The sequence below is a fragment of the Periophthalmus magnuspinnatus genome, chromosome 18 (genome assembly GCF_009829125.3).
Source record: "Periophthalmus magnuspinnatus isolate fPerMag1 chromosome 18, fPerMag1.2.pri, whole genome shotgun sequence".
Lineage (NCBI taxonomy): Eukaryota > Metazoa > Chordata > Actinopteri > Gobiiformes > Gobiidae > Periophthalmus > Periophthalmus magnuspinnatus.
The window spans coordinates 4,554,707-4,580,080 of NC_047143.1; the positions used below are offsets into that span (position 1 = coordinate 4,554,707).

General features: G+C 39.4%; 2 protein-coding genes across 2 annotated transcripts in view; both read right to left on the reverse strand.

Annotated features, from left to right (window-relative positions):
* Nucleotides 1-1,269, reverse strand: part of LOC117386687 (adenylate cyclase type 4-like) — a 31,490-nt gene extending 30,221 nt beyond the window's left edge. Inside the window, exon 1 of the mRNA XM_033984096.2 lies at nucleotides 1,070-1,269. The gene's annotated coding sequence lies outside the window, so the exon portion shown is untranslated. The remainder of the gene's footprint in view (nucleotides 1-1,069) is intronic.
* Nucleotides 1,270-9,718: 8,449 nt separating this feature from the next.
* khnyn (KH and NYN domain containing) lies at nucleotides 9,719-23,865 on the reverse strand. The gene is made up of 9 exons (XM_033983966.2): nucleotides 23,585-23,865; nucleotides 20,238-20,486; nucleotides 18,689-18,823; nucleotides 15,217-16,763; nucleotides 14,259-14,389; nucleotides 13,667-13,763; nucleotides 12,726-12,833; nucleotides 12,547-12,648; nucleotides 9,719-12,139 (listed from the first exon to the last, which is right to left on the reverse strand). Exons 2-9 carry the CDS (start codon nucleotides 20,454-20,456, stop codon nucleotides 11,791-11,793), a joined length of 2,688 nt encoding a protein of 895 aa, XP_033839857.1. The 5' UTR covers nucleotides 20,457-20,486; nucleotides 23,585-23,865; the 3' UTR covers nucleotides 9,719-11,790.
* Nucleotides 23,866-25,374: the final 1,509 nt, after the last annotated feature.

The window sequence follows — 25,374 nt, forward strand, 5'->3', positions numbered from 1 at the left end:
GGATGTGAAGTGGGAGTCCTGTGATTATCAAGTCAGAGGAGGGAAAGACCCCAGTTACCAGTTGCCTGGAACGCATCAATATGATCAATATGATACAGATCAGGATGATGTCATTGCAAAGTATCAATAAAATCGCATATAGAGCTCAGGAAGGAACATCAAAAAACACTGTTACCATGGAAATCTGCCATGACATTTTTTGGGAGTATTGAATGAATGCTAACTTTAGTATTTATTTAGCATCTTAAAATCCCCATTGGTTTAACTTTAGGCTAACTGAAATGTCTATGATACGCAATGTCACAATCTCAAGCTGTTAATAAAGATATTGCATGAAATTCGAGGAAACATTTGGTCCAGTTTGGCAGAATATTTTCCTGCTGTTCATACACAAATTAAAGGTGCACTAAGCAACTTTTCCAGAGGCTCTGCCAGCATCTCCATGGAGATGTTATCGCTTTGAATTAAATGTCCCACAGGCATTAAACAAGCTGGAGACAAGCTAGTGATGCACCCAGGCCAAGTTACATGTCAGATCTGTGAAGAGGTGACCCCATTAACAATAGCAACACATTTAATAAGATGAATGTAGAATAGGTAAATTTAATGCCAGACTGTGGAACACTGCAGGCAAAACGAAAACATATCATAATTTCAAACTTATTTAACAAGTAAAGTAACACGGTACTTTTCCCTACTTTTACCACCACTGATTGGCAATTGTAGTCATAAACTTACTAATTAATTTTGAAAACAAATATTGGTTTATCTAACTTTGGTTAAAAAATGGTAAAAATGCGAGAAAGAAAGAAAACAAAGAAAGTTTAAAGAAAGTGTGTTATTTAAGTATTTCAAATGCTTTCACTGCTGCATAGCGCCATGTTGATTTTGTCATTTGTTTTGCTTAACATACTATTTTTACATTTCGTGATTAAAATATCAAATTTTAACTCCAGTATCTACTCTGACCACCGAGACGTTGTTATAAATGAATTATTAAAAAAAAGTTTGTCAATTTTCTGATAACTGCATGAATGTTTACGTAAAGAATATAGAAAGACGCACGTACCACATTTTGTTCCGCTCTTTTCAAAATTATCCGCAGCTCAGTTTAGAGCCAAATCCCTCCGCCGACGTAAAGTAGACCCTGAAAACTGTAAAAAAAAAGAAATCCAAAATCCTTAAAAATCCTTAAAATGCTGCGTTTATTGTGGGAAAGTGTACGTTTTTGGCGTGAGAGAGAAAGAGACGTGAGTTCGGGCAGAGCAGAAGCACAGAGGAGCGTCAGGTGCGCGCGGAGGTGTGTCGTGAGTGCGCGAGGAGGTACGTGAACACGCGCGCGCTCAGACGGTCAGGTAAGGTTTACGCACAAAGAGAGAGAGGGAGGGAGGGAAGAAGAGGAGAGTAGAGGAGGGAGGGAGGAATGGGGGGAGGAAAGGAGAGAGAAGGAGTGGAGAAAGAGTGAGGGAGAAAGGGATAGATGGATAGAGAGGTAGAGGGAGGGAGAGGGAAGAAGGGGGTAGAGAGAGAAGGGTGGATGAGATGGGCATGAAAGGGAGGAGTTCAGTGAGAGTGGGGGGAAAGAGAGAGAAAGGGGGGAAGAAACAAAAAAGAGAAGGAGAGAGAGAGGAATAAAGGGACAGAGAGTTAAGAGGCAAAGGTAGACAAAAGGGGAGGAAGAGGTAAAGAAGAGAGCAGTGAGGGAGAGACGGAATGAGTAAAAGAGGGAGAGAGAGAGGGGGGTATGGAAAAATAGATTGAGATAAAGAAGGGGGAATGGTAGGGAGAACAAAGGAGAGAGAGGAAGAGAGATGGGAAAGAAAGAGGTAGAGAGAAAGAAAAGTGGGAGCAAGGAAAGAGAGAGAAGACGAGAAAGAGGGATGTGAGGATGGGAGGGAGCAGGAACCTGGAGAGGGGCAAAGGTTGTTAAATATTTACGCAAAACAAATGAACGTATTTCTGCATACACAGCCCTGGGGGAGGGGTCTTGACCTAAGAGTGAAGCAGGTAAAGATTCACCATGTAACTTTTTGTGCAGAGGGTCCATCACGTCGCCTGCTTGTCTCCATGGAGATACATTTAATGCCATGCTGTGGGATATTTTCTGAGAAACATTATGATTAGATTTGCGATTTATAAAGTTCGCATTTTAAGCATGTCCGGGAGAAATAAATGACCAAAAAGACTGAAATATGAACTGGCAAACTAATACAAGAATCACATTTCAGAACATGATCTGTCTCTCCCCTCTCTTCTTCTCCCTTTCTGCCCCCCGTTTCTCTCTTTCCCCTTCTCTCAGCTCCTATCTCCGTCCCTCCTCTCTTTCTCTCCTCCATCTCTCCATCTTCTTCCCTTCTGCACCTGTTTTCCTCCTCTCCTTCCTCACATTTCATAACATATTCAAATTGTGATTTTGGTTTCTGTAGCGATTCATCTCGCAGCTCTACATTCCAGGAAAAACACCAGCTCCAGATGCTGTGAAAATAAATGAGTTTGGTCGTTTCTCATGGCGCCGCAGCTCAGTCAGTTCTAGACCTCGTTAGATTTGCACATAAACATACTCTACGTACACGTGTGTTTAAACCTGTCAACGACCTTGAGGTTAATAAATAAACAAACCTCATGACTGACCTGTACCTGAGGCTGAGGGTCCATGGTGGTTTAGACTTGGCTTAGTCCTGGATTAGATCTGGTTCAGTCCTGGTTTAATCCTGGTTATGTCCTGGTTTAGTCTTGGGTTAGATCTGGTTTAGACTTGCTTTAGTCTTGGTTTAGACTTGGTTTAGACCTTGTTTAGTACTGGTTTAGTCCTACGTTTTTTAGACCTTGTTTAGTCTTGATTTAGTCTCAGTTTAGTCCCGGTTTAATCCTGGCTAGACCTGATTTAGTCCTGTTTTAGTTCTGTGTTGCTTAGGCCTGGTTTTGCCAACGAGTGCAGAGTAAGTACTGTCTTATAGCAGGTTTAGTCTTGGGTTAGTTCTGGTTTAGTCCTGGTTCAGTCCTGGTTTAGACTTAATTTAGCGCTGGTTTAGACCTAGTTAAATCCTGGTTTAGACTGGTTTGACCTAATTTAGTTCTGGGTTAGATATTGTTAGTCCCTGGTTCAGTCCAGCTTTAGACCTAGTTTAGTCCTGGTTTAGTCCTGGTTTAGTCCTGGTTTAGTCCTGGTTTAGTCCTGGTTTAGTCCTGGTTTAGTCCCTGGTTCAGTCCTGGTTTAGTCCTGGTTTAGACCTGGTTTAGACCTGGTTTAGTCCTGGTTTAGTCCTGGTTTAGTCCTGGTTTAGTCCTGGTTTAGTCCCTGGTTCAGTCCTGGTTTAGTCCTGGTTTAGTCCTGGTTTAGACCTGGTTTAGTCCTGGTTTAGTCCTGGTTTAGACCTGGTTTAGTCCTGGTTTAGTCCTGGTTTAGACCTGGTTTAGTCCTGGTTTAGTCCTGGTTTAGACCTGGTTTAGTCCCTGGTTCAGTCCTGGTTTAGTCCCTGGTTCAGTCCTGGTTTAGTCCCTTGTTCAGTCCTGGTTCAGTCCTGGTTTAGTCCTGGTTTAGTCCCTGGTTCAGTCCTGGTTTAGTCCTGGTTTAGTCCTGGTTTAGTCCTGGTTTAGTCCTGGTTTAGTCCCTGGTTCAGTCCTGGTTTAGACCTTGTTTAGTCCTGGTTTAGTCCTGGTTTAGACATGGTTTAGACCTTGTTTAGTCCTGGTTTAGTCCTAGGTTATTTAGACCTGGTTTAGTCCTGATTTAGTCAGTTTAGTCCAGTTTAATCCTGGCTAGGCCTAGTTTTAGTTTTGTGTTGGTTAGACCTGCTTCAGTCCAGGTTTAGACCTCATGACTGACCTGTTACTTGAACCTGAGGGCTCCATTTCAGAGTTTTCCAGCACAAACTTAAACTTTCATGTGAAAACTAATAGTCTGAGATCACATGACCTCACCACATTATAACTGTTCCATAGTTTAACCTGAGCTGGAGACAGGGCAGGATTCTATGGTGGAATGTGCTGTTTAACTGTCAGATTGCAGATGTGTTGACCTGGTTTATGGTTAAAGAGCCTGTTGAGGTCAAAATATATCTGCTGTGTCCTGTCGCAGATTTAGTTCTAATTTAATCCTGGTTTTGACCTAGTTTTGTCCTTGTTTAGACCTGGTTCAGTCCTGTTTTAGCCCTGATTTAGACCTAGTTTAGATATAGTTTAGACCTGGTTCAGTCATGGTTTAGTCCTGGTTTAAAAATGGTTCAGTCCTGGGTTTTGACCTGTTTTGACCTGGTTTAACCCTGGTTTAGTTCTGATTTAGACCTGGTTTTGACCTGGTTTAACCCTGATTTAGTTCTGGTTTAGACCTGGTTTAATTATGATTTAGACCGGGTTTAGTCCTGGGCTAATTCTGGTTTAGCCCTGGTTTAGCCCTGGTTTAGACCTAGTTTAGCCCTCGTTTAATTATAGTTCAGACCTGGTTTAGACCTGCTTTAACCCTGGTTTCACAATGGTTTAGTTCTGTTTTACACTCAGTTTAGCCCTGGTTTAGTCCTGGTTTAGACCTAGTTTAGCCCTGGTTTAGTCCTTGTTTAGCTCTGGTTTAGTCCTGGTTTAGACCTAGTTTAGCCCTGGTTTAGCCCTGGTTTAGTCCTGGTTTAGACCTGCTTTAGCCCTGGTTTAGTCCTGGTTTAGCCCTGGTTTAGTCCTGGTTTAGCCCTGGTTTTGCGATGGTTTAGTCCTGTCTTAGACCTAGTTTCTCATAGAAAGAAAAGTCATAGAAAAGTCCAGACTAGACTCTCTGATTAGAAAGCATTTATTTGTCAGACAATCAGGAAGTGCACGTTAGCATTACCACGTTACATACGTTCAAACTGGGTGCAGATTTTTACGACAGGTTTTGGCCCCTGTGTGTACTTTTTCCACCAATTAACTGATGTGACCGGCTCTGTCCTCATCATAAACCCAGGGAAACATAAAGCAAACACTGAACATATATGTGGACATAGGCTGCCGTAAGTCTTGGTTTAGTCTTGCATCAGTCGTCGTTTAAACCTTAAGTCAAAACCTGTTAGAAATACTTGTACTATTACACATTACTCCCTTTAAATTTGCAGTATTTTTTACTTTTACTTAAACAATAGTACTTTTTCCACACTGTTGCTACACACAGACTGACCGGATATAACGCTCTCATTAAAGCACATAGACACAGCAAATATTGTCCTGTGTTCTTGCCTCAGTCCGGATATGGCTCGTAAACTGGAACAGAAATAGACTCAGATGTACAGCAGGGACAGCTAATGGGGAAACAAAATTGAAGTTACAGAAATTTGTACTAATTTAGAAATGTAAATGTAATTATGCTATGCTATTCTATATTATACTGTTGTTTCGTCATCAAAAACAGACCTGGAGTTGTGTTTTATTTCATTCACATATGTTCAACACACAATTCCTGCATGTTTTGGGTTCTAAGTTCTTCTCTCAAACAGAAAATACCCCTGGAATTCATCTCTACTGAACAAAAGATGAAATGATAAGAAGGAGCAGGGTATTTTGAGCTTTGGAGGTGTTACAGACTAATAATAAAGAATTAATCAAACATGTAGACCCGGAGGTGTAGCCCTGGTTTAGATCTAATTTAGTCCTGGTTTAATTATGGCGTAGTCCTGGTTTAAACCTAGTTTTGTTCTGGTTTAGACTTGGTTTAGACCTGATTTACACCGGGTTTACCACTGGTTTAGTTATAGCATAGTCCTGGTTCAGTTTGTACTTGGTTAAGTTATGGTTTAGTCCTGGTTTAGTCCTGTTTTAGTCCAAGTTTAGACCTGGTTAAGACCTGGTTCAGATCTGGTTTAGCCCTGGTTTAGACCTAGTTTAGCCCTGCGTTAGTCCTGGTTTAATTATGGTTTAGTCTTGGTTTAGTCCTGGTTTAGGCCTGACTTAGTCCTGGTTTAGGCCTGACTTAGTCCTGGTTTAGGCCTGACTTAGTCCTGGTTTAGGCCTGACTTAGTCCTGGTTTAGTCCTGGTTTAGTCCTGGTTTAGTCCTGTTTTAGTCCTTGTTTAGTCCTGGTTTAGTCCTGGTTTAGTCCTGGTTTAGTCCTGTTTTACTTATGGTTTAGTCTTAGTTTAGACACAATTTAGTTCTGGTTTAGTCCTGGTTTAGGCCTGACTTAGTCCTGGTTTAGTCCTGGTTTAGTCCTGGTTTAGTCCTGGTTTAGTCCTGGTTTAGGCCTGACTTAGTCCCGGTTTAGTCCTTGTTTAGTCCTGTTTTAGTCATGGTTTAGTCTTAGTTTAGACCCAATTTAGTTCTGGTTTAGTCCTGGTTTGTACCTAGACAATTCTTCATCTACTTTTAACATAACTTTACTTTTCTTTCTTTTTATTTGAAAGTACATCAAACACAATCTCCGGACTGACCCCTCCCCTCTGTGTTTCTCGAGGTTTGGGCCTGACACAAACTGTAAACACACTGTGACCTGTGGATATGTTACAGGAAACACGACTGTAAACCACGACAGGAAATCAGACTCACATTTCACACGGCTCCAGTATCCAGGACCCAGCTCACGAAGGTCCACTCACTTAAATGAGACCGATGGCATAACCAAACCAAAGGTGCACTATGGAACTTTTCTGGTAGACAGTGTGCCACGTGCTTGTCTCCATGGAGATAGTTAAGATTAAAGGTTCTATATTATGCTAAATTAACTCATGTGGGCTTTCAGTCATGCTATAATGTTGTTTCCTCATCAAAAACACACCTGGAGTTGTGTTTTGTTTCATTCACACATGTTTAAGTAACCCTTTATTATTAGTCTGTTACATCTCCAAAGCTCAAAACGCTCTGTTCCACCTTGTGATGTCATAAAGTGGTAGTTTTCAAGTTAACACCTGCCTTTTACATTTTTTTCAGTAGAAGTGGGCCATACCAGGACTGAAATAATCAAAGTGACAGTGGTGAAGATGTATAGGGTTTAAAAACACAGTAGAGCACTTCCTGTATCTCCACATGATGACATCACAAGGTGGCACAAAGTGTTTTCTGTTTGAGAGAAAAACTAACAATGCAGGATTTGTGCGAGTGAAACGAATCACAACCCGGGCCAAATTACAGGTCAGATCTGCGAGACGGGACAGCAGACAGGAATGCTAACCACTCTGCCACCCTGCCGCTCCTTTGACGCCGTTTTTATTAACCTGATTGTGACACAGATTTACACAAGAGATAATTATTTAGTGAAAAGTTAATGGGGAGTAACTGAATGTTTGACAAAGCCGCAGAAACGACAATGACATAACAAACACAGGCTCATTGTGACGTTTTGGTTTAATTACCGAGCAGAATCTCCACCCATTTTGGAACATTAACACAAATAACACTACAGCTAATTATAATAACGCTCATTATTGGAAAAATCTAAGTGCATATGACAGGTCTATTTGACTAAAACACACTCAAGACCATTTTGAGATTTCGCTAAAATATTTTTCAATTTCTTTCCCGTTTTTTTTGTTCGAAATTTGACTTCCTGATTGGAAATTATCACGTCACACTTGGGAATTCCATAACTGTTACCTCCTAGCAATGATGTTGACTCCATAGCAATAATGTTGAATGACTCCACGAATGTACATAGACATTATTATTTGACAAATGAAAAGGTAAGAAGACCTTTATTTTGTTGAAATCATGTTTAAAATATCAGCACATGTAAACTGTGCTGATCGATCGACAGAATTCTCTCCAAGTACATCAAATTTCAACAAATCTGAAGACATGTGCCAAAAATCTTACATAGATACTTTTAAAGATGCACTATGTAACCTGCTGGTCTCCATGAAGATGTTTTGCCTGGAATATTCAAGATGTCAAACTTTGTCTAATCTGTATTTTCAATTATAGGAGTTTTTATTACAAAAAAATGCATTATTGTGTGTGACAGTGTGGGGTCGCCTCTCCATAGATCTGACCTGTGACACTTGGCAAATAGATATGTTTAATGAAAGACAAGCAGCTAGCGGAGCCTCCACCAGAAAAGTTACACAGTACACCTTTAACGTTAATGTTATTTGTACAACACAAACACCCACGGCCTTTAGAATCAGTCCTGTCGTATTTACACTTGTATATTTGACGCAGTATTTACACAGCACTGCTTTAAAAACACTGCACACTCCTCTGTCCTGTGCTCTGGATTGGACTGGGTTATTCACACTGATATTCTGTTTCATCACTGGAAACCCCATGTACTCACTGGACCGGATTCTTTTCTCTTGTTTCTCAGAATAGAAAAAAAAAAAAAAACGGGTTTGATAAGTTTGGAGCTATTTTAAGAACATCCGCTCATTAAAAACACTATCGTCAAGACCTAAACCTACTTTTGTCCCGGTTTAGGCCAAGTTTAGTCCTGGGTTAGTCCTGGTTTTGACCTGGTTTAGTTTTGGTTTAGTCGTAGATTAGACCTGAATAATTCTTCATCTACTTCTAACTTTACTTTTCTTTTAAAATATAGAAATATTTGTACATATGACAACAGCAACGTAAGAATATAAACTCCAAATGTGTATTTCACAAGCGTTTAAAGGTGCACTGAGTAACATCTCTGGTTAGGGGTCTGCTAACTGCTTGTCTCCATGGAGATGCGATTGCGGTGTGTGCATGTTCCAAAGTATGGCATTAAAAATTACATATCTTGCATTGATTTCATTACAGGCGTTTTATTGCAGATTGAAAAACCTGCATCCTTACTGTGACGGAGACACCGTGTCACAGATCTGACCTGTAACTCGGCCTGCGCTACCTGCTGCTTGTCACTGTGGTGAGGGGAAAATTACTAATAAAAAATGTTACCTTGGATTGATTAGCTTTAACTTAAATTATTATAGTTTAATTGTGCCAGTTAAACTATAATAATTTAAAGGTGTATTATGCAACGTTTCTTTTGGAAGTTGTTCGTCTCCATGGAGATGTTATTGTTTTGTTTACATTGTTTGTTGTCAACCATCAAACATATCCATCTCCGTGGATATAGATAAGCAGTTGACACCATCAGGCCAAGTTAGCAGTCGGATCTATGGAGAGGCGCATGCTAGATGGATAACTTTAATGCCATACTTTCATTATGGAATATTCCAGGCAAAGCACCAACATCTCCATGGAGACAAGCAGGTGACAAACCCTCTTCCAGAAAACATACAAAGTGAATCTTTAAATTAAAAAAAGTCAAGGAAAACCATCTTAATCCATTGCAGAATTTTTGACATATTAACAACAGTTTTTATCAACTCAGACTAAGATATTGTTGGTTAAGATGTTCTTAACTAATCAAATGTTGTAACAAGTTGCTTAAGTGACGCTATCCACATATACCAGGGGTGTCCAAACTATGGCCCGGGGTCAAATGCGGCCCTCAGACCAATTTTTATTGGCTCTCAAACCTTCAGGTGAACTGGCCCAGTTGATCATAATCAGTACTTTTTATGGCAAATTTGAGTAATCCTACCAGTATAACCTAAATACCATCACATTGCACTGCCATACAGACCAAATGTTCATATTTCAAGGCTTATTTAAAGTATGAAGTCAAAACTATGTTAAATGCACCCATCTGAATCATCCACTGTATTGACCACTATGGCCCTCCATGGTGAATACTTTTTAAGATATGGCCCTCGGTGACAAAAGTTTGGGCACGCCGACATATACAATCTATGGTGCCATCTGGTGGACATTACCTGGTACTACAGCCGGAAAATTCAATTTGTTTATTTATAATCGCACATTTAAAACTGCTTCAGTTGACCAAAGTGCTTAACATAAAAGTAAAAAAAAAAATACACAGATAACACAATGCATAGAAAAGGTACAATAAAGCACTAAGTCTAACTAGTGCCGCTGAGAAGAGGTTGGTTTTCAGTCTTAAGACTAAGAGGCAAAGGGAGGTTGTTCCATAGTCTGGGCACTGCCACAAAAAAAGCTCTGTCACCTCAAAGGTCTTGAGTCTGGCTCTGGGCACAGCAGCAGGGGCTGGTCAGCTGATCTCAGGGCTCTGGGTGGAGTATAGAGCTGCAGTAACTCCCTCAAATTGAACACATCAGTAACATTTTGAATTGCACCTGATATGAAACAGAAACTGGTGATGCACAGCACAAGCCTGATGTGTCTCATCTCTTAGTTTTTGTTTCACACAAGCTGCATCATTCTGGACATTCTGTAAGTTTTGCACGAAGCCCTGGTCCAGCCCCAAAGACAAACAATTACAATAATCCAGAAGCAACGTTACAAATGCTTGAATTTCTCCACCTGTGGAAAACCCATAATCTGTCTGTGGAAGGTTGGGCTTTACTTTAGCAAGAAGCCTCAACTGAAAGAAACAGGACTTTTATGACAGAGCTAATGTGCTTGTCCAGACTGAACATAAAAATCCACAATCAGCCCAAGATTCCTGACTGCAGGACGACATTAAGAGATCTCGGTTCTTATTAGAGTTTGATTTTTAAGTTGCAAAAAGCAGCCAAGTCATTTCAATTTTACAAAAAATTGTATTTGCATAGAAACAGAACATATATCCAAAAATATAAGAAATAATTTAACCATTTAAGCTAAAAGAGGCCACCAAAGGATGGCGACATTGATATGACCACTGAAAACTCTTATTTACAAAGAGTTATACAGTGAAAAAGCATTTCTTCACAAGTAAACTGTCATTAAAAACATTATGCCATTATAAAGATCGAGAACAATACGTCAGTTTAAGCACATTTTTGCTTGGATTCACAACAAAAAAATACAATTAAAGGCTCATTATGTAACTTTTCTGGTCAGGCTGCTGGTATTTTCAATCAAAAAAACACCTGTATAAATGTAAGATGGATACGTTTTAATGCTATACTGTGGAGCATTCTAAGCAAAAAAAAACAACTTCTGCATGGAGACAACTCATTTAGGTTTTATAATAACTATTGAAAAATCAATAAGGAGTCATTTCTATACAAAATATTTAGGGTGAACACAACTGCAGCATGACAATTATTATTATTATTATTATTCTTGACCTTGTGGTGGCATTTCCAGTAGGTGGGAATCACATTCATTTCAATGGAAATTTTAAATCCCGACTCTCTGGGAAGCTTGAAAACAGTAGCCCCTAAAGAACGTGTCTGTCATCAAGATCAACAGCCCCGTGCAAAATAATACAACCACAATGACGATGGCGGCGCCCACGGCAACTTCCAGAGGTGAATAAAGAGAAAAAGAGAAATTTAAGATTTTAAAACATAAATTCAACTTAAGACAAATGATGATTAAGACTTAACTGTGCTGTCAAATAACACCAATTATAAAAATGCAAAGAAAATATCCAACAATGATTCAAACAAACTCAAAAATGCAAAGAAAATTTAAGCAAAATTTGTTTACAAAAATATTTAAAAATTTGGTCATGATTCAGGAGATTTTACCAACAATGTAAAATGTATAGGGACAAAATACATTCAAAAAAGTAAAGGCAGCACATTAAGGTGAAAGTAGGAGCTATAGTTTTAAGGATAATTCATTATAAAAAAGTAAAAATCTGAATTGTATGAATTAAGATTCTGAAAATTAATTGAACTATAGTCTATACTAAGATACACAAGCTTAAAATAAAAACTTTAAAATAAATAAATAGAAAAAGCTGTTATGTTATCAGTGCGTTTGGTGGTGAACATGAGCAAACAAAAGGAAGGCATTTTAAAACAAACTGGTAAAATAGTCTTAATTTGATGACTAAATAAAGATGCACTATGTATTTTTTCTGGTTAAAATTACATTAAAACAATCTTTAATTTTCCTCTAAAAGCAAAGCAGACAGCGCGTTAATATCCGTTTCTTTGGGGTGGCTTTGGAGGACCAGGGTGACCATACTGTCCTGCCCGGGGAACACCTGGCACAGCTGCTGCCTCAAAAGAGTGGTCTCATGTGGGCTCCGCTCGGCTCTGGGTCCTGGTCTGAGTCCTGGTTCTGTTTCTGGTCTGGTCCAGGTCTGTCTCAGTCCATCTTGTCCTCGTCCCCGTCCCCTCTGAGGCTCCCACACGTCCCCTGGTGAGCGGTCGTGGTAGTGCATGGGTTCGTTGTTGGGGTGAGGGGCTTTGGAGAAGGTGTTGTATGTGTGACTGCTCAGGTCTAGAGATCTGAGGACACGAAGAATCATGTTGTAACGCTTGATATTACAAGTATAGTTCACTTAATTTCACCACTAAACGGCGCTGGTGTACTTAAAATCTAAAAATCTACAAAAGAAATGACATGTATTCTGTTTACCATTATTTATGTATCATCAGAGCTCTAATATAAAAGTCTAGTTTAGGGTAATTTCAGCGATTATGTTGAAATCAGACCCAAGTCAAAGAGCGTTTTGGTAAATATAGCATTTTCAAAACAATGAAAGGTAACATGGCAATCCAAACATGTTATATAATACCCCATAGAAGTAAAATGCTCCCTCTTTAAAGATGGATGTTGCTCTCTTAAAGTCTGGCAAAAGCTGATAACTCATGATAAACCGTAATAATGTCAACATGCAGACTGTTTGTGGTACCTGATGGCTGTGGATAAGAACTCATCCAGGTGTGGTCCTCCTCGTCCCAGTGGATCATCAGGAACCATGAAGAGGTCCCCCACAAACGTGTACTGCAGCAGCCTGAGGAGACAGAACCCAGACTTTAAAGAGCGTCTCTTTTCATCAAATACATCAATTTGGGAACACATTCGGTGCACCTTTTCTTGATGATGTCCCTCCACACTGCAGACTCATCAGACAGGTCTCTCAGATTGTCGTTTGTCACAATCACTCCTTCTGTTTTCTGAGCCAGCTGTAGCATGAATCTGTCAAACACAATACTTTTACTACTAAAAACAGGAAAGATATCTGTGCTTTTCTCTGAACTTGACAAAGGTTCGATTTTTTTGGCTTGTTCTGCCGTTGTCATGCTTTGACCAGTCAGATTCAAATATTTGTCATCACGCTTTGGATTTTCCCGATCACGTTTAGTAAGTTCAGTCCAAAACTGATAAATGTGTAGAATCAATCTTGGTTGCCAAGTCCACTTCTTTATAGCGACTTTGCAAATAACTTTCAAAAAATAAGCCCAAATTTTGAAAGTCAGAGGTTGTGTTTTTTTTTTGTACTTGTTCCTTTTGCGGCACTTTCACGTCATAAAAGAGGTGATTTTTAAACTTCTTTCATGTCTGGCCTAGGTCTTGACCCAGTAGAGACTCAAATACAGGCTGTTCACGTTTTAAAACATATTCAGATGTTAAATACGGACAGGGCGGCTTGTCAAAGCTTTCTTCAGATCTCAGCAGATAAGCAAAGCCGGGCCTGGTCAGTACTTGGATGGGAGACCACTGGGAAAACCTGGTGCCACAGTGAGGCGCCAGTGGTAAGGCAGTGACTGTCATTGTGTCCTTAGGCAAGACACTTCACCCACATTGCCCAGTATGAAAGTGGTGGGTGAGGTGGTGGTTGGTGGTTGTGAGTCTGCCCCAAGGCAGCAGTGGCTACAATAGAAGGTTATCACCACAGAAGACTGAATGAATAATACATTGTAAAGGGCTTTCAGGATATCCAATGGTTAATGAATTAAATGCACGATTATAAATGTGCACATCTCAAACAAAACGGCGATACTTGTTTAACTTGTTAAAACTCCACTAACCTGTCGTCATAGGAACTGATTCTTTTGCCTTGAACTTCTCTCGACGGAGTTAGAGAGACGATGCCCAACTCCTTCAGCTGTGTCAGATAGTGCTGCTCTGTGGACGAAACAATAGTTTTGTTTTTTATTTTATGGTTTATTAATACTTATTTCTGCATGTAAAAAAAAGTTTACAAATAATGATAATCTGGAAGTGCACATAGCATGCTAGTTACTGTTAGCCAACTCTGCTCTGGCATCTGAAAATTGTGAAAAGTGCTTATAAACTCATCACAGTGAATAATTAGGATGCTCTGAATACTTAAGGTGAGGAATAAAGTGAGGAATAGCTTTGGACCACTGCAAACTGTTTAAAATCAACTAGTTCTGTTTTGCACATTTTTAAGACGGTAAGAATCAGGTAGAGTCCGCCTTTAAATTATAATGTTATGGTTTTCTAGTTTTCTTCGTCCCACTCCTTTTTGAGCTTAAATAAGAAAAAAAAAATGTGAAATGTGCATTAAGCGTACTGGACACATGTGTTCATTAATCTGCTCAAAATAAATACATAAATGAAAGTAAAATTAATAGTCACAGTAAAGATCTGCGGTACCTTTGATCCTGTAGTCGTTCTTGGTTCTCCACTGGGGCAGTAACACGCTGATCTGTCTGTGTCCTCTGTCCCAAAAGTGCTGCACAGCCAAAGCAATGCCCCGACACGAGAAGAAGTGACCCAGACCGTGACTGTGGAGGTTCAACACAAAGAAACTGTTAAAGGAACTGTATGTCGCCTGTGCTGTTACTGTGGTGAAACGAAGGTACTACACCCTCAACTGAACCTGCCAGTGCTTTAACCCAGGACACACCTCACAATAATTACTATATCGACTCATAGTTCAATATATGTTAAATGGAACAATCATTTGGGGGTTTTATGGTTCGATTTGAGCCGTAGGGGGTTGAATAAATAACTTCTATAACTCATATTGTTTAATTCTGTTATTTATTTACTGCAGCTTTTTGTTTTTTAAGCATATTGTACATTTAGAATTGTTTTTTTGGAGATAATCTGCTTTAGGATTATTGTGTCAGTGTTTCAATATTATCATTTATAGTCTATACTTTCTTCAGCAATATATCACGCTTCAAAATGTGTTATCGTGACAGGCCTAGTATATGGGGGTTTAGGGAGTCGAATACCGGGGATGAAGAATTTTGGGAAGAAAAATTATGCCTTTTCTGACGAGCGTTATGATTAGATTTGTGATTTACATTTTAAAACGAGTCCTCATTTTTAAACTTAATCCGGAAGAAGGTTGAAATCTGAACTGCTAAACTGTTAAAAGAATCCCACGCATTTCAGGACATGTTTGTAGAGGTATAATCTACAGGTTTAGCAGCTTTTACACAGAATAACACCTAAAGGAGACACAGGGAGGGCATCTGACACACAGGGAGGCTTAGTTCTCAAGGAGGACATGATTACCTACAGAATTTCAGCCTTTGCCTAGTGGGATAATCATTTTTTTTATTCACTTGTAATGAATCTGACAAACTTTTTCAGCTCTCACCTCATGGCCACGTTGCTCCCGTCGATGATAATGTTCCGCAGTCCCTCTTTCCCCGGACTGTCCGTCAACCTCAGCTCAAAATGTGAGTTAAGTCCTTCTAGAAACCTCTGCTCTCCGGTCACCACTACTGCCCCCTGCTGTCCTCTTCTGTCTCTGCTCCAGTCGTTCCCATTAGCGTGAGGATTTTGCGATCTTGTTGTACTGTAATTCGCTTGATTCGAAGCTTGGTGGTTTGCAAAATGATGGCTGTTATTTGAGCTATAACTTGACAAAGGTGGCCCACGGATATTATCGCTGAAACTGTTTTGCTGTTTCGGTTGCTTGTGTTGTTGTGCCTGTTGCGTGTGATCACCCCAAATTACATCCTCTTCACTGTTGTTTTGTTTTGGCAACGCCCCACTTTTCTCGTCCCTATTTTCCGCACCAACATTTTGCTTGTAATTTTTTTCTTTGGCGCCTTTTGGAGCGTCAAGTACAACATCGTCCATCTCTCTTGGACCTTCCTTCAAATATCCATTTTGTTTTGAATCGTTCCGTTGCAGCTCTAAAAATAACTGATGCATAGACTGGTCGGGCAGCTTACTATAAACTTCGGTAACTTGCTTTTCGTTGTAGCCGCAGCTAGCCGCCGCTTTCTTTAGGACACCTAGCACAAAATCATCGTCTCGCAACTCTCCAGTTCCACCATTCGCGCCGTTTAATTCGCCATCACTAACATCGCCTTTTTTCTTACTAAAAACTTTTTCTGTTTTCGCTCCATCCTCTCTATGTTCTGTCTCACAAGGCCTATTCCGCAACTCCCTCGCTGTAGCGCCACCTTGTGTGAGATCCACACCTTGCGCCTCGCTGCCTCTCACCGCTCTGTCAGTTCGATCTTGCTCCTGCTGAACCAAGTCTAATATCTGCGAAGCTTCCTGCAGTCCCGTTTTAGCTAGCACACGCTGCACTACATCTTCCGTATAACCCATAGCGGTGAAAAACTTCAGCAAAAGCCAGAATTCTTTGCTTCCCGATAACTGCGCCCACTGCTTTTCACCTTCATCATTGTTCGCGTGTATCTCTTCGTCGCCAACTTCTTGCGGAGATTTCGAATTACCTTCTGTACCTTCCGGGCTTCCTCGGAGTCTTTCTGGTTCTCCAAAGCTATCGAGGAAATTTGCAGAGGTGTCCTTGGCGAAACTACTACTACCGCTACTCTCCCCGAAAGAAACAACAGACTTATCCCATGCGATGTCTTGCTTTGCTCCATCTATTTCCAGAGGTCGTGGGTTATCGGCAAGTTTTGACTCTTTCAATAATTCTAACAAACTTTCCTTAATAGACCCGGGTAAAACTAACAGATCCAGCGTATGTCGGTCGTCCCATTGTTCCACCAGGTTTTTGAAGGCCCGTCTTGACTCCAGGGACTCGCCTAGGCCGCGTTCCCCGGGCTCGAAGCGCTTGGGCTGGGTGGAGTCGCAGCGCTCCACCAGGTCCGTGATTAGGGAGTAGGCCCGCACCACCGGCTCCAACAGACCGGAGATGAGAAGACGGCCCGGAGAACCAATCTGGCATTAGAAGGAATAGTTTACAATCTTGTAGCAAAAGGTGGGCTAATCCAATTTACATCAAAACAAAACACCAAATCTTATTCTATATTGTTCTGTTGAAAATCTGATAAGTATCTACTACTCGACAATAAAACGGATTCATCTTAAAACCGTGAAAAACAGAACTAGTTTGTTTTAAAAGCTTTGCAGTGGTCCAAAGTTATTCCCCACTTACCTTATGCATTCTGAGCATCTTCATTATTCACCATGATGAGTTTATAAGCACTTTTATCAACCTTTAAAGACCAAACGCAGAGTTTTGCCTACATGAACTAGCATGCTAACCTCGTACCTGTGTCATTTCCTGATTTGCCAGTAAAAAAAACGCTTTATAACTGGATGCAGACAGCACACAGCGGTCACATTCTACATCAGAACTAATATAGAGAGCCATATGGTAATGAAGAAGAAAGTTTGTGTTGTTTTTTGTTTTGTTTTAATGGCACTGTATTGTCTAAAAATCATTGAAATTGGTCTGAACTACAGGGTTAGCAGCTTTTACGCGGAATAAGACCCCATGGAGACTCAGGGATGTTTAGTTCTTATAGAGGACAGCGGTTTATTTTACAAGACCTATGAGACTTGAATTGTTTTTTTCATTCCATTAATGATTTAGCAAATATTATCACAGCTATTTTAATCAAACTACATATCTTTGTCCTCGTATGAACTTTTAAGAGACACTCCCGTCGGGATTGTGCCCGGTGACGTTGACACTGTTGATTCACATATTGACTCAACAAAAATTATGAAACGACGTTGAAATTGGCCAATAGCGTGCTTTTATAAGGAAACAATATCACTTTATGAATGAATCAAAGTTCCTCATTTGTTTGTGGCAGTGGGTAACTTTTCTGGTTGGCATTATGCTACCTACTCGTGTAGATGTTAATGCTTTGCCAGGAATGCTCCACAGTATAGCATTAAACGTAGCTGGCACTCATCGAATTCTGGTTTTCAATGCTTAAATATGGATAAAAAAAATAAATAAAAAAAGATCTATGAGCAGGGTCACCTATCCAGAGGTCTGACGTGTAACTTGGCCTGGATATAAATAGATTTAACCCCATACTGTAATAACATCCCGATTGAGACAAGAAGGTGACGTACACTTCACCAGAAAGTTACATAGAACTTAAAAAAAAAAAAAAAAAAACCCAAAAAAACCCCCCAAAAAACAAAACACAAACATGTCTCATATGAAATAAATATGTTCAAATGATCCTAATTACGCATTTTTATTTGATTTAAATGCTCAATGTGTTTTGATTCTCAAGTCGATTATCCAATCAGAGAGCAGAATGACCTCCTCGCTTTCGGTTGCCAGATCCTGTGACTAAAACCAGTTATAATAAACCCAGAAGTGCTCTGTATGATATGATGTGTCCAAAGTATACGACAAATACAGCCTCTTCAGGTGAGATTTTTTTAACATGATTAAATGTTCAGTGTGTTTTCATTCAAGCCGATTATTCAATCAGAGCAGAATGACCTCCTCACTTTCGGTTGACAGATCCTGTGACTAAAAAAGTTATAAAAACTCAAAACTGCTCTGTATGATATGATGTGTCCTCAGTATATGACAAATACAGCCTCTTCAGGTGGGACTGTAATGATGTTTTTAAAAAAGCACACGTTAGCACGCTGTATTGATTTTTTTCCCCCATGTATTTGAGCAAAACGTGTCTACCCCCAGTGCTGTACCTAATATTGTATAAACAGCTCTTGCAGTCAAAATAATTCCACTGTGTACTGTCTGCATCCAATTCTCCCATTATTAGTACAGTGTGGTGTTAGCATGCTAGTTGTTGTTATCCGTAATGCCACAGGAAAACTCCCTTTAAAGTAAACATATACATTTTTCCCCATGTACTGGAACGCACCACGATGAGCGCAGACGTGTTCCGTATGAGACAGTCCATGAAGAGGCCGCGGGCGCCGCAGAAAACACAGTGCAGAGTCAGCGGGTACGGCACCTCCTGCTGTTCCTCCTGGTTCACTACGCCTTTCACAAACAGCTGAAACACACACGTACGGTAATTACAATGGTGTTTTGATAATGTCATAATCTTAGTTGGAGGGTGGGGGCTTATATAACTCTATGGGAGAGTCACAGTTTTGAGAGAACAATCTAAACTTGAACCATATTATTAGTTTGGGATTGGCTCCACAAACTTGTCATATTAATCTTATGGCTTTAAGTCCTTTCAACTGACAACAATCACGTCTTTGGGTTTGAACAATGGCACCACTTCTGTTTTTTTGTACCAATAGAGAACATGTTGAACTTCTGTTAATGGAATTATCTACATGAAACTAAAAGTGCCACAGAGATATTAACCATAAACCAGGTCTACTACTACGTTTACAATGATTTTATACATATCTTTAGGTACATTAGTTTCAATTTTTACTTTCAACCTTACACTTTACATTTTAACATGCTTCTCCTTTCATTGTATGCAATCTTATCTTGGGACTTATGTAATACTGCAGTAAGTATGGATGAATAAGCAGGTTTTCATTTTCACTTTGAGTCCACGTTCCCATTTCGGGCTGACGTGGAGACGCCTACTCGTGCTGGCCAAGTATGACAAAAGGGCAGATATAAACAAGAACTGAACATCAATGCTTTGTCACAACATCGCATTTTAGTTTAGTTTCATCGACAATATTTAACCGGGATTTACATGGAGAGCTGCTGCGACACAGAACAGCACCACATCTAGAAGAATGTGTATATTTTAAAGTGTCAGTTTATATCAGAGCTGCTCCTGTCACACTAGCCTCTGTATAATCTCACATGTAAACACCAAACTGTTTTATCCTGCTGACGTATAAACTGTTGATCGGATTAATTACTTTTTGAAACTATACAAAAGTTGGCAAGAGGGACGGCGGTGCGCACATTAATCAGGCTAATTACCATCGAAGTTTCGTTTTCTGCACCTGCACCTTTACTTTCATAAGTCTGTTTGTCCCTGCGGAAAAGAGGAGACCATAGACTTTATAAGGAAGTGGAGTAAGTGAGTGTGACGTCACCGATAGCGTTTGGCTCCAGTCAAATGAAGCTCATCGAGGCTAACAGTTAAAGGGGACAATTTGGAGCATTTTAAGGCCAAAATGAGGAAGCTCACTGCAGCAATTACAGAGGGACAGATGACAGCTTTTCAATGTAAACTGAATTGGAGCCAGAGTCGATGGAGCTGGAAGTGCCCATGCAGCGGCTAGCAGGTTAGCTATGTCCATTTATATATACAGTCTATGCTGGAGACACACAAAAATTAGATCTCCAATGCAATTACGTCCTATAGAGACACGAATGACATTCCTGGTACAGACTGTCCAACCAGTTAAAACTAAAACAAAGTGACGTCTTCTGTAACCGAGCGATAATCACACTTCATTCTAAACATTCAGTAAACGTCTCACCTTAGCCGCCTGCACGTCGCCGTCGAGCCCTCGCAGTTGGAGCCATATCTGTCCGTGTGCGTCTTGGGGCGGCTGGTCGGTGCCGATGGAGAATCTGACCCTGAAAATGCGCTGCACGGAGGAGTGGAGAGAGGACAGGGATCCGCGGAGCATCCCGGGACACGTGAACTCATCCTCCACCACACGCTCCTCCTCTTCCTCTGAACGAATGCTGTCCATCTCCGAACACAGGGTCACCACGAGAACATTCTGAGGACACAGAGCATGAGTTATGGGTTAAAAGTTAAATGAGAAAGACTGGATTTAATACTGATTATATTTCCTATTATTGCATTTTTTCCTTTCTTTTTAAATAAAATACATATATCATTTATTACTTAAAAAGGTCCACAATGTAACTTTATCGGGGAAGTCTGTACAATCACTCACCTGCCCAGATATAATCCATAGTACAAGAAAAACTCAAACAACAACTGTACAAATAGTTGTAGGGGTTTTTTGGGGAAAGTCTGCCATCTTGTTGCTTTGACTACAATATAGATGGCATTAAACATATCTACCTCCATGGAGACAAGCAGGAAACACTAACAGGCCACGTAACAGCTCAGATCTGTGGAGAGGTGAGCCCACTGACTAGAATACGCGTTTGTTTTAGCAGTAAAACAATGTGTAATTTAATAAGAGCAAGATGAACGACTTAAAGCAATGCAGGTAAAACAAAAGCATCTACATGGAGAGGAGCAAGTGCATAGCTGACCCTTCACCAGAAAAGTTACACAGTGCACCTTTAAAGAAAATGAACATTCAGGTCACAGTGACATGTTCCAGGAGCACTGACATTTGAAAAGACTGAAATCTGAACTGCTAACGCAAGAATCTCAAGCGTACAGACAGCGGGCATCAATCGTTTGTACCTTCTGAATGTATCACATTTTAGTTTAAGAAAATAAAATGAAGAAACAGTGGGCGTGTCTGAGGGGTAGGGGAGACGAGGAGTTTTCAGCGCAGAGATAAAGATTACTCAAACGCATGAATCAGTCTGAATACAATTTCGAGGGAGTACAAGAAAAAACGTGGTTAAAAAAAATCTAACTGAACTAAAAGAATCTGTCTACTGTAATTAACACAGTAATGAAAACAAGATATAAGGAAGCCGTTTCAAATCATACATCACAACATCTGCTGACACACCGATCTGCAGCGTATATCTGTAGGAGGAAATAAACAGGAGCTATGACTTTCCCCCTTTTGTTTTTCACATTAGTCAAACCTGATTTCAAGCGTTTTTTTTCCCTCATTGACTCATGACATACCGTACTCATTTCATTTAGATTTGTCTTATTAAAAACAAATGCAAAACAGCTTTCAAAATACATGTTCTGATCATAAACACGACATATTTAATCATATTTAAGTCCTCCGTCTGCTTTTACTGATAGAGGATTGGCTGTGGCTGATAGACAGGACTGAATCGAGTACAGTTCAAGTTTGTGTTAGGCCTGTCACGATAACCACAAATACAAATACAAAAAACTATCCTATATGTTCAGTTTTGTTAAGGAAAATGCTGCGTCCACTCTACGGCTCAAATCTTACCACAGAGCAGAAAAATAACAAAAAGTTCACCTTGCTACAATGAAAAATAACACACTGATTGATACATAAGTGGAACAGGACTGAAAAGTAAAAGTATTATTATAGTTTGAGACCTGCTGAAAAGGTTGAGGGGTTTATTTTTAGCACCTTTATTGTTAGAGTAAACAAAAAAATACAAATAAAAAGTTGTTTCTATTGAGCAAAATTCAGCACAAATCTAAATACTTTTACTTTTTACTCTTTAAATACTTTTTAAACAGATACTTTATTACTTTTACCAAGTAGATTTTTTCATGTGATAGTTTTATTTTGTTTTTTTGCTCCAGTATCTCTACTTTTACTGGTTTAGTCGATCATTGCGACTAAAAACCAACTGAAACAAAGTTAAATTAGGACTTAAAAGGTGCATTATGTAACATTTCTTATGGGAGTTCTCTTACCTGCTTCTTTCCATGGAGATGTTATTGCTTTGCCTGAAATGTTTCTCAGTATGACATTAATCTTATCTCCTATCATGTATGTAAACAAGCAGGTGACACAACCAGGCCTAGTTACACGTCAGATCTGTGGAGAGATTACCGAGAGAGCATGCGTGTCTACCAAGGTATGGTTCTGGCATGTATTCATATTAAGTCATACTGTGTAACATTGCAGGTGCAGCAATAACATCTCCATGGAGACAAGCAGGTAAGAGAATTCCCATGAGAAATGTTACATAATGTACCTTTAAGTCCTAATTTAACTTTGTTTCAGTTGGTTTAGTCAACGCAATGGTCGAATAAACCAGTAAAAGTAGAGATACTAGAGCAAAAAACAAAACAAAACTATCACATGAAAAAATCTACTAAGTAAAAGTATTAAAGCACCTGTTTAAAAAGTACTTAAAGAGTAAAAAGTAAAAGTATTTAGATTTGTGCTGAATTTTGTTCAATAGAAACAACTGAATCACTTGTTGTTGTTTTGCGGTTTTTATTTGTGTATTTTTGTTCGCTCAAACTATGAAGGTGTTAAAAATAAACCCCTCAACCTTTTCAGCAGGTCTCAAACTATAATAATACTGTAACTTTTCAGTCCTGTTCAAAAATAGAGTGGAGTAGAAAGCACAGATACTGCTCTCAAATGTAGTGAAGTAAAAAGTACACAGTAAAATCTACAGTAAAGTACAGTAGATACCTAAAACATATAATTAAGTACAGTGCTTTACTCCTTTTACTTCATTTATCTCATATTGTGAAGTTGTGTCTGAACCAAAATAAATATAATCATTTCTCAAGCAAAACATTCTGTTCTTATAGTTGGTTCAAAGTTAGTTAATATTGTGTTTATTTTACGTAACTTATCATAAGCACAGTGCAAAGTACAGTGCTAGTAGGTTTACACAGATGTATTTAGCTCCTGACAGACATGGGATTTACTTTAGTAAGGTAGACATTCAAATTCTGTCCATAAAAACTTATACAAATGAGTAAACCAAGGAGCTTTTAGGCAGATTTACGCATATGGATGATGCACTTTAACCCAGGAACAAGATTAGTTAAAGCTTTGGCGTTGTAATGTTTTGCCAAAATGTTAAATATAACACATTTGGAAGAGGCTAAGTCCTTTGCAACAGCACTTAGCAGCTGCGTTATCCTGTTCCTGTTTGCGCAAAATGAGCAAAACACAACACGATTACAAGTATTTAGGTGAAAAACGCAGCTTTAAGTCGATCCAAATCAACCAAACGTGCTTTAATTGCGTTGTTTACTTACTTTTAGGTTAAGTTTCGGTTCCAAGTCGTGTCTGCTGCTGCTGATCAGACCTCCATGGGCGTCTTCCGCAATCCAAAACAACAATACGACGCGAGAGGGGCCAAAGTACGCGCGATGTGAAATAAAAACGCGTCTTTTTAAACAACGCAAAGCCCGATCGTGGTGTCTCTGCGCACAGTCGAGAGAAGGAAGCCGAGGATGGACAAATAGTTTAATCAGGAGAGCAAAAAAAATGTACCCAGGCCAAAGCGAAACTAAAGCGAAAGTGTTTGAGCAGCTGAGTGCGCTTTGGAGACAGCCCAGGCGAGGTGGGAAGGATTACGCACGACTCCACAGGATAGAAATAGAAATAACACAGCTTTTAAAAGTAAACAAATGCAGTCTGACTTATTGAATGAAGGAATAGAACATGCTAAACCTCTCAAACACGTGTAGATGTGTAGGTTGTCACTTGTTTCCTCATTATAATATTGCAAAATCCATATATTTACACTGATCTAGATATGTTGACCCCACAATCATTTGTTTTCATTGCATCTACAGATTACTTAGGCTACTACAAATTATACTTTTTGTGATGCTTAAATAGAAAATTGAGGCAAAGGTAAACCTTTTTTTACCCATGAAATTAAGAACTGTGGCGTATTTTTAGTTATAAACTTTTAAAACCATATTTAAAAAGGTACAGTACATATTTTCTTGGAATTAGAAAGTTAAAACCATAGTTAGGAACATTTTTCATGGAGACAGATTTGTTTTATGTCATACTGTGGAATATTATAGCCAAAGGAACAACATTTCCATGGAGACGAGCTTCTGGTGACAAAAAATTTCAAAGCGTTTAGTCTATAACAATAATAAGACTATAATGATAGACCAAATGATTATAACAATTTGATTAATAAAAGTAATGATGGTGTAATCATTTATTCTTCCAGGAGTGGTTCATTGAAGAGAAGTTCTTAACTAATAATACCTTACATCATCAACATTATGGGTCGTTATGTCTCTAATGTGTAATGGACGTTGTTACCTCATCAAAAACAGACCTGGAGTTGTGTTTTGTTTCATTCACACATGTTTGAGTAGCACTTTATCATTTGTCTGCCTACATCTCCAAAGTTCAAAATGCTCTGTTCCACCTTGTGATGTCATGCAGTGGTAATTTTCAAGTTAACCACTGCCTTTTAGCTTTTGTTTTGTAGACATTGGCAAGTGTTTGGCTGAAATTGTCCAAATGATGCTAGTGAAGGTGTGTAGAGTTTCAAAACACAGTAGAGCACTTCCTGTATTATCACATGACATCACAAGGTGCAACAGAGTGTTTTCATTTTTTGAGAAGAACTCAGTCTATATATGCAGGGTTTTTGTGTTAAACATGTGTGAATGAAACAAAACACCACTCCAGGTCTGTTTGTGATGAGGAAACATTATAACATAGATCAGAAAATAGAATAATGTGGGCCCTTTAAACCTCAATCCACTATTTCTGTTCAAAGAGGAATTCTCGTTCTTCACAAAAATAGCTTCCTTTTCTCTTCTCGCAAACCAGTTTTTCTCTCAGCTTAAATTTGCAAGTGCTGAAAAGTATTGAAAAGTCTCCCTCTTTCTGTCTATATACTGTAAATGTATTATTCTAAGCGTACTACGTGGCTGAGGTAGAGTTTCTTTAAAGTTATGGGGATTTCCAGCTATGTCAGAAGCGTAGGGTTTAGGTTTTTTTCATTTTTTTTCTGTTTGTACAACACAGCTACTGACATGACTCACTGGCTCGTGTTGGGAAAGTCTGG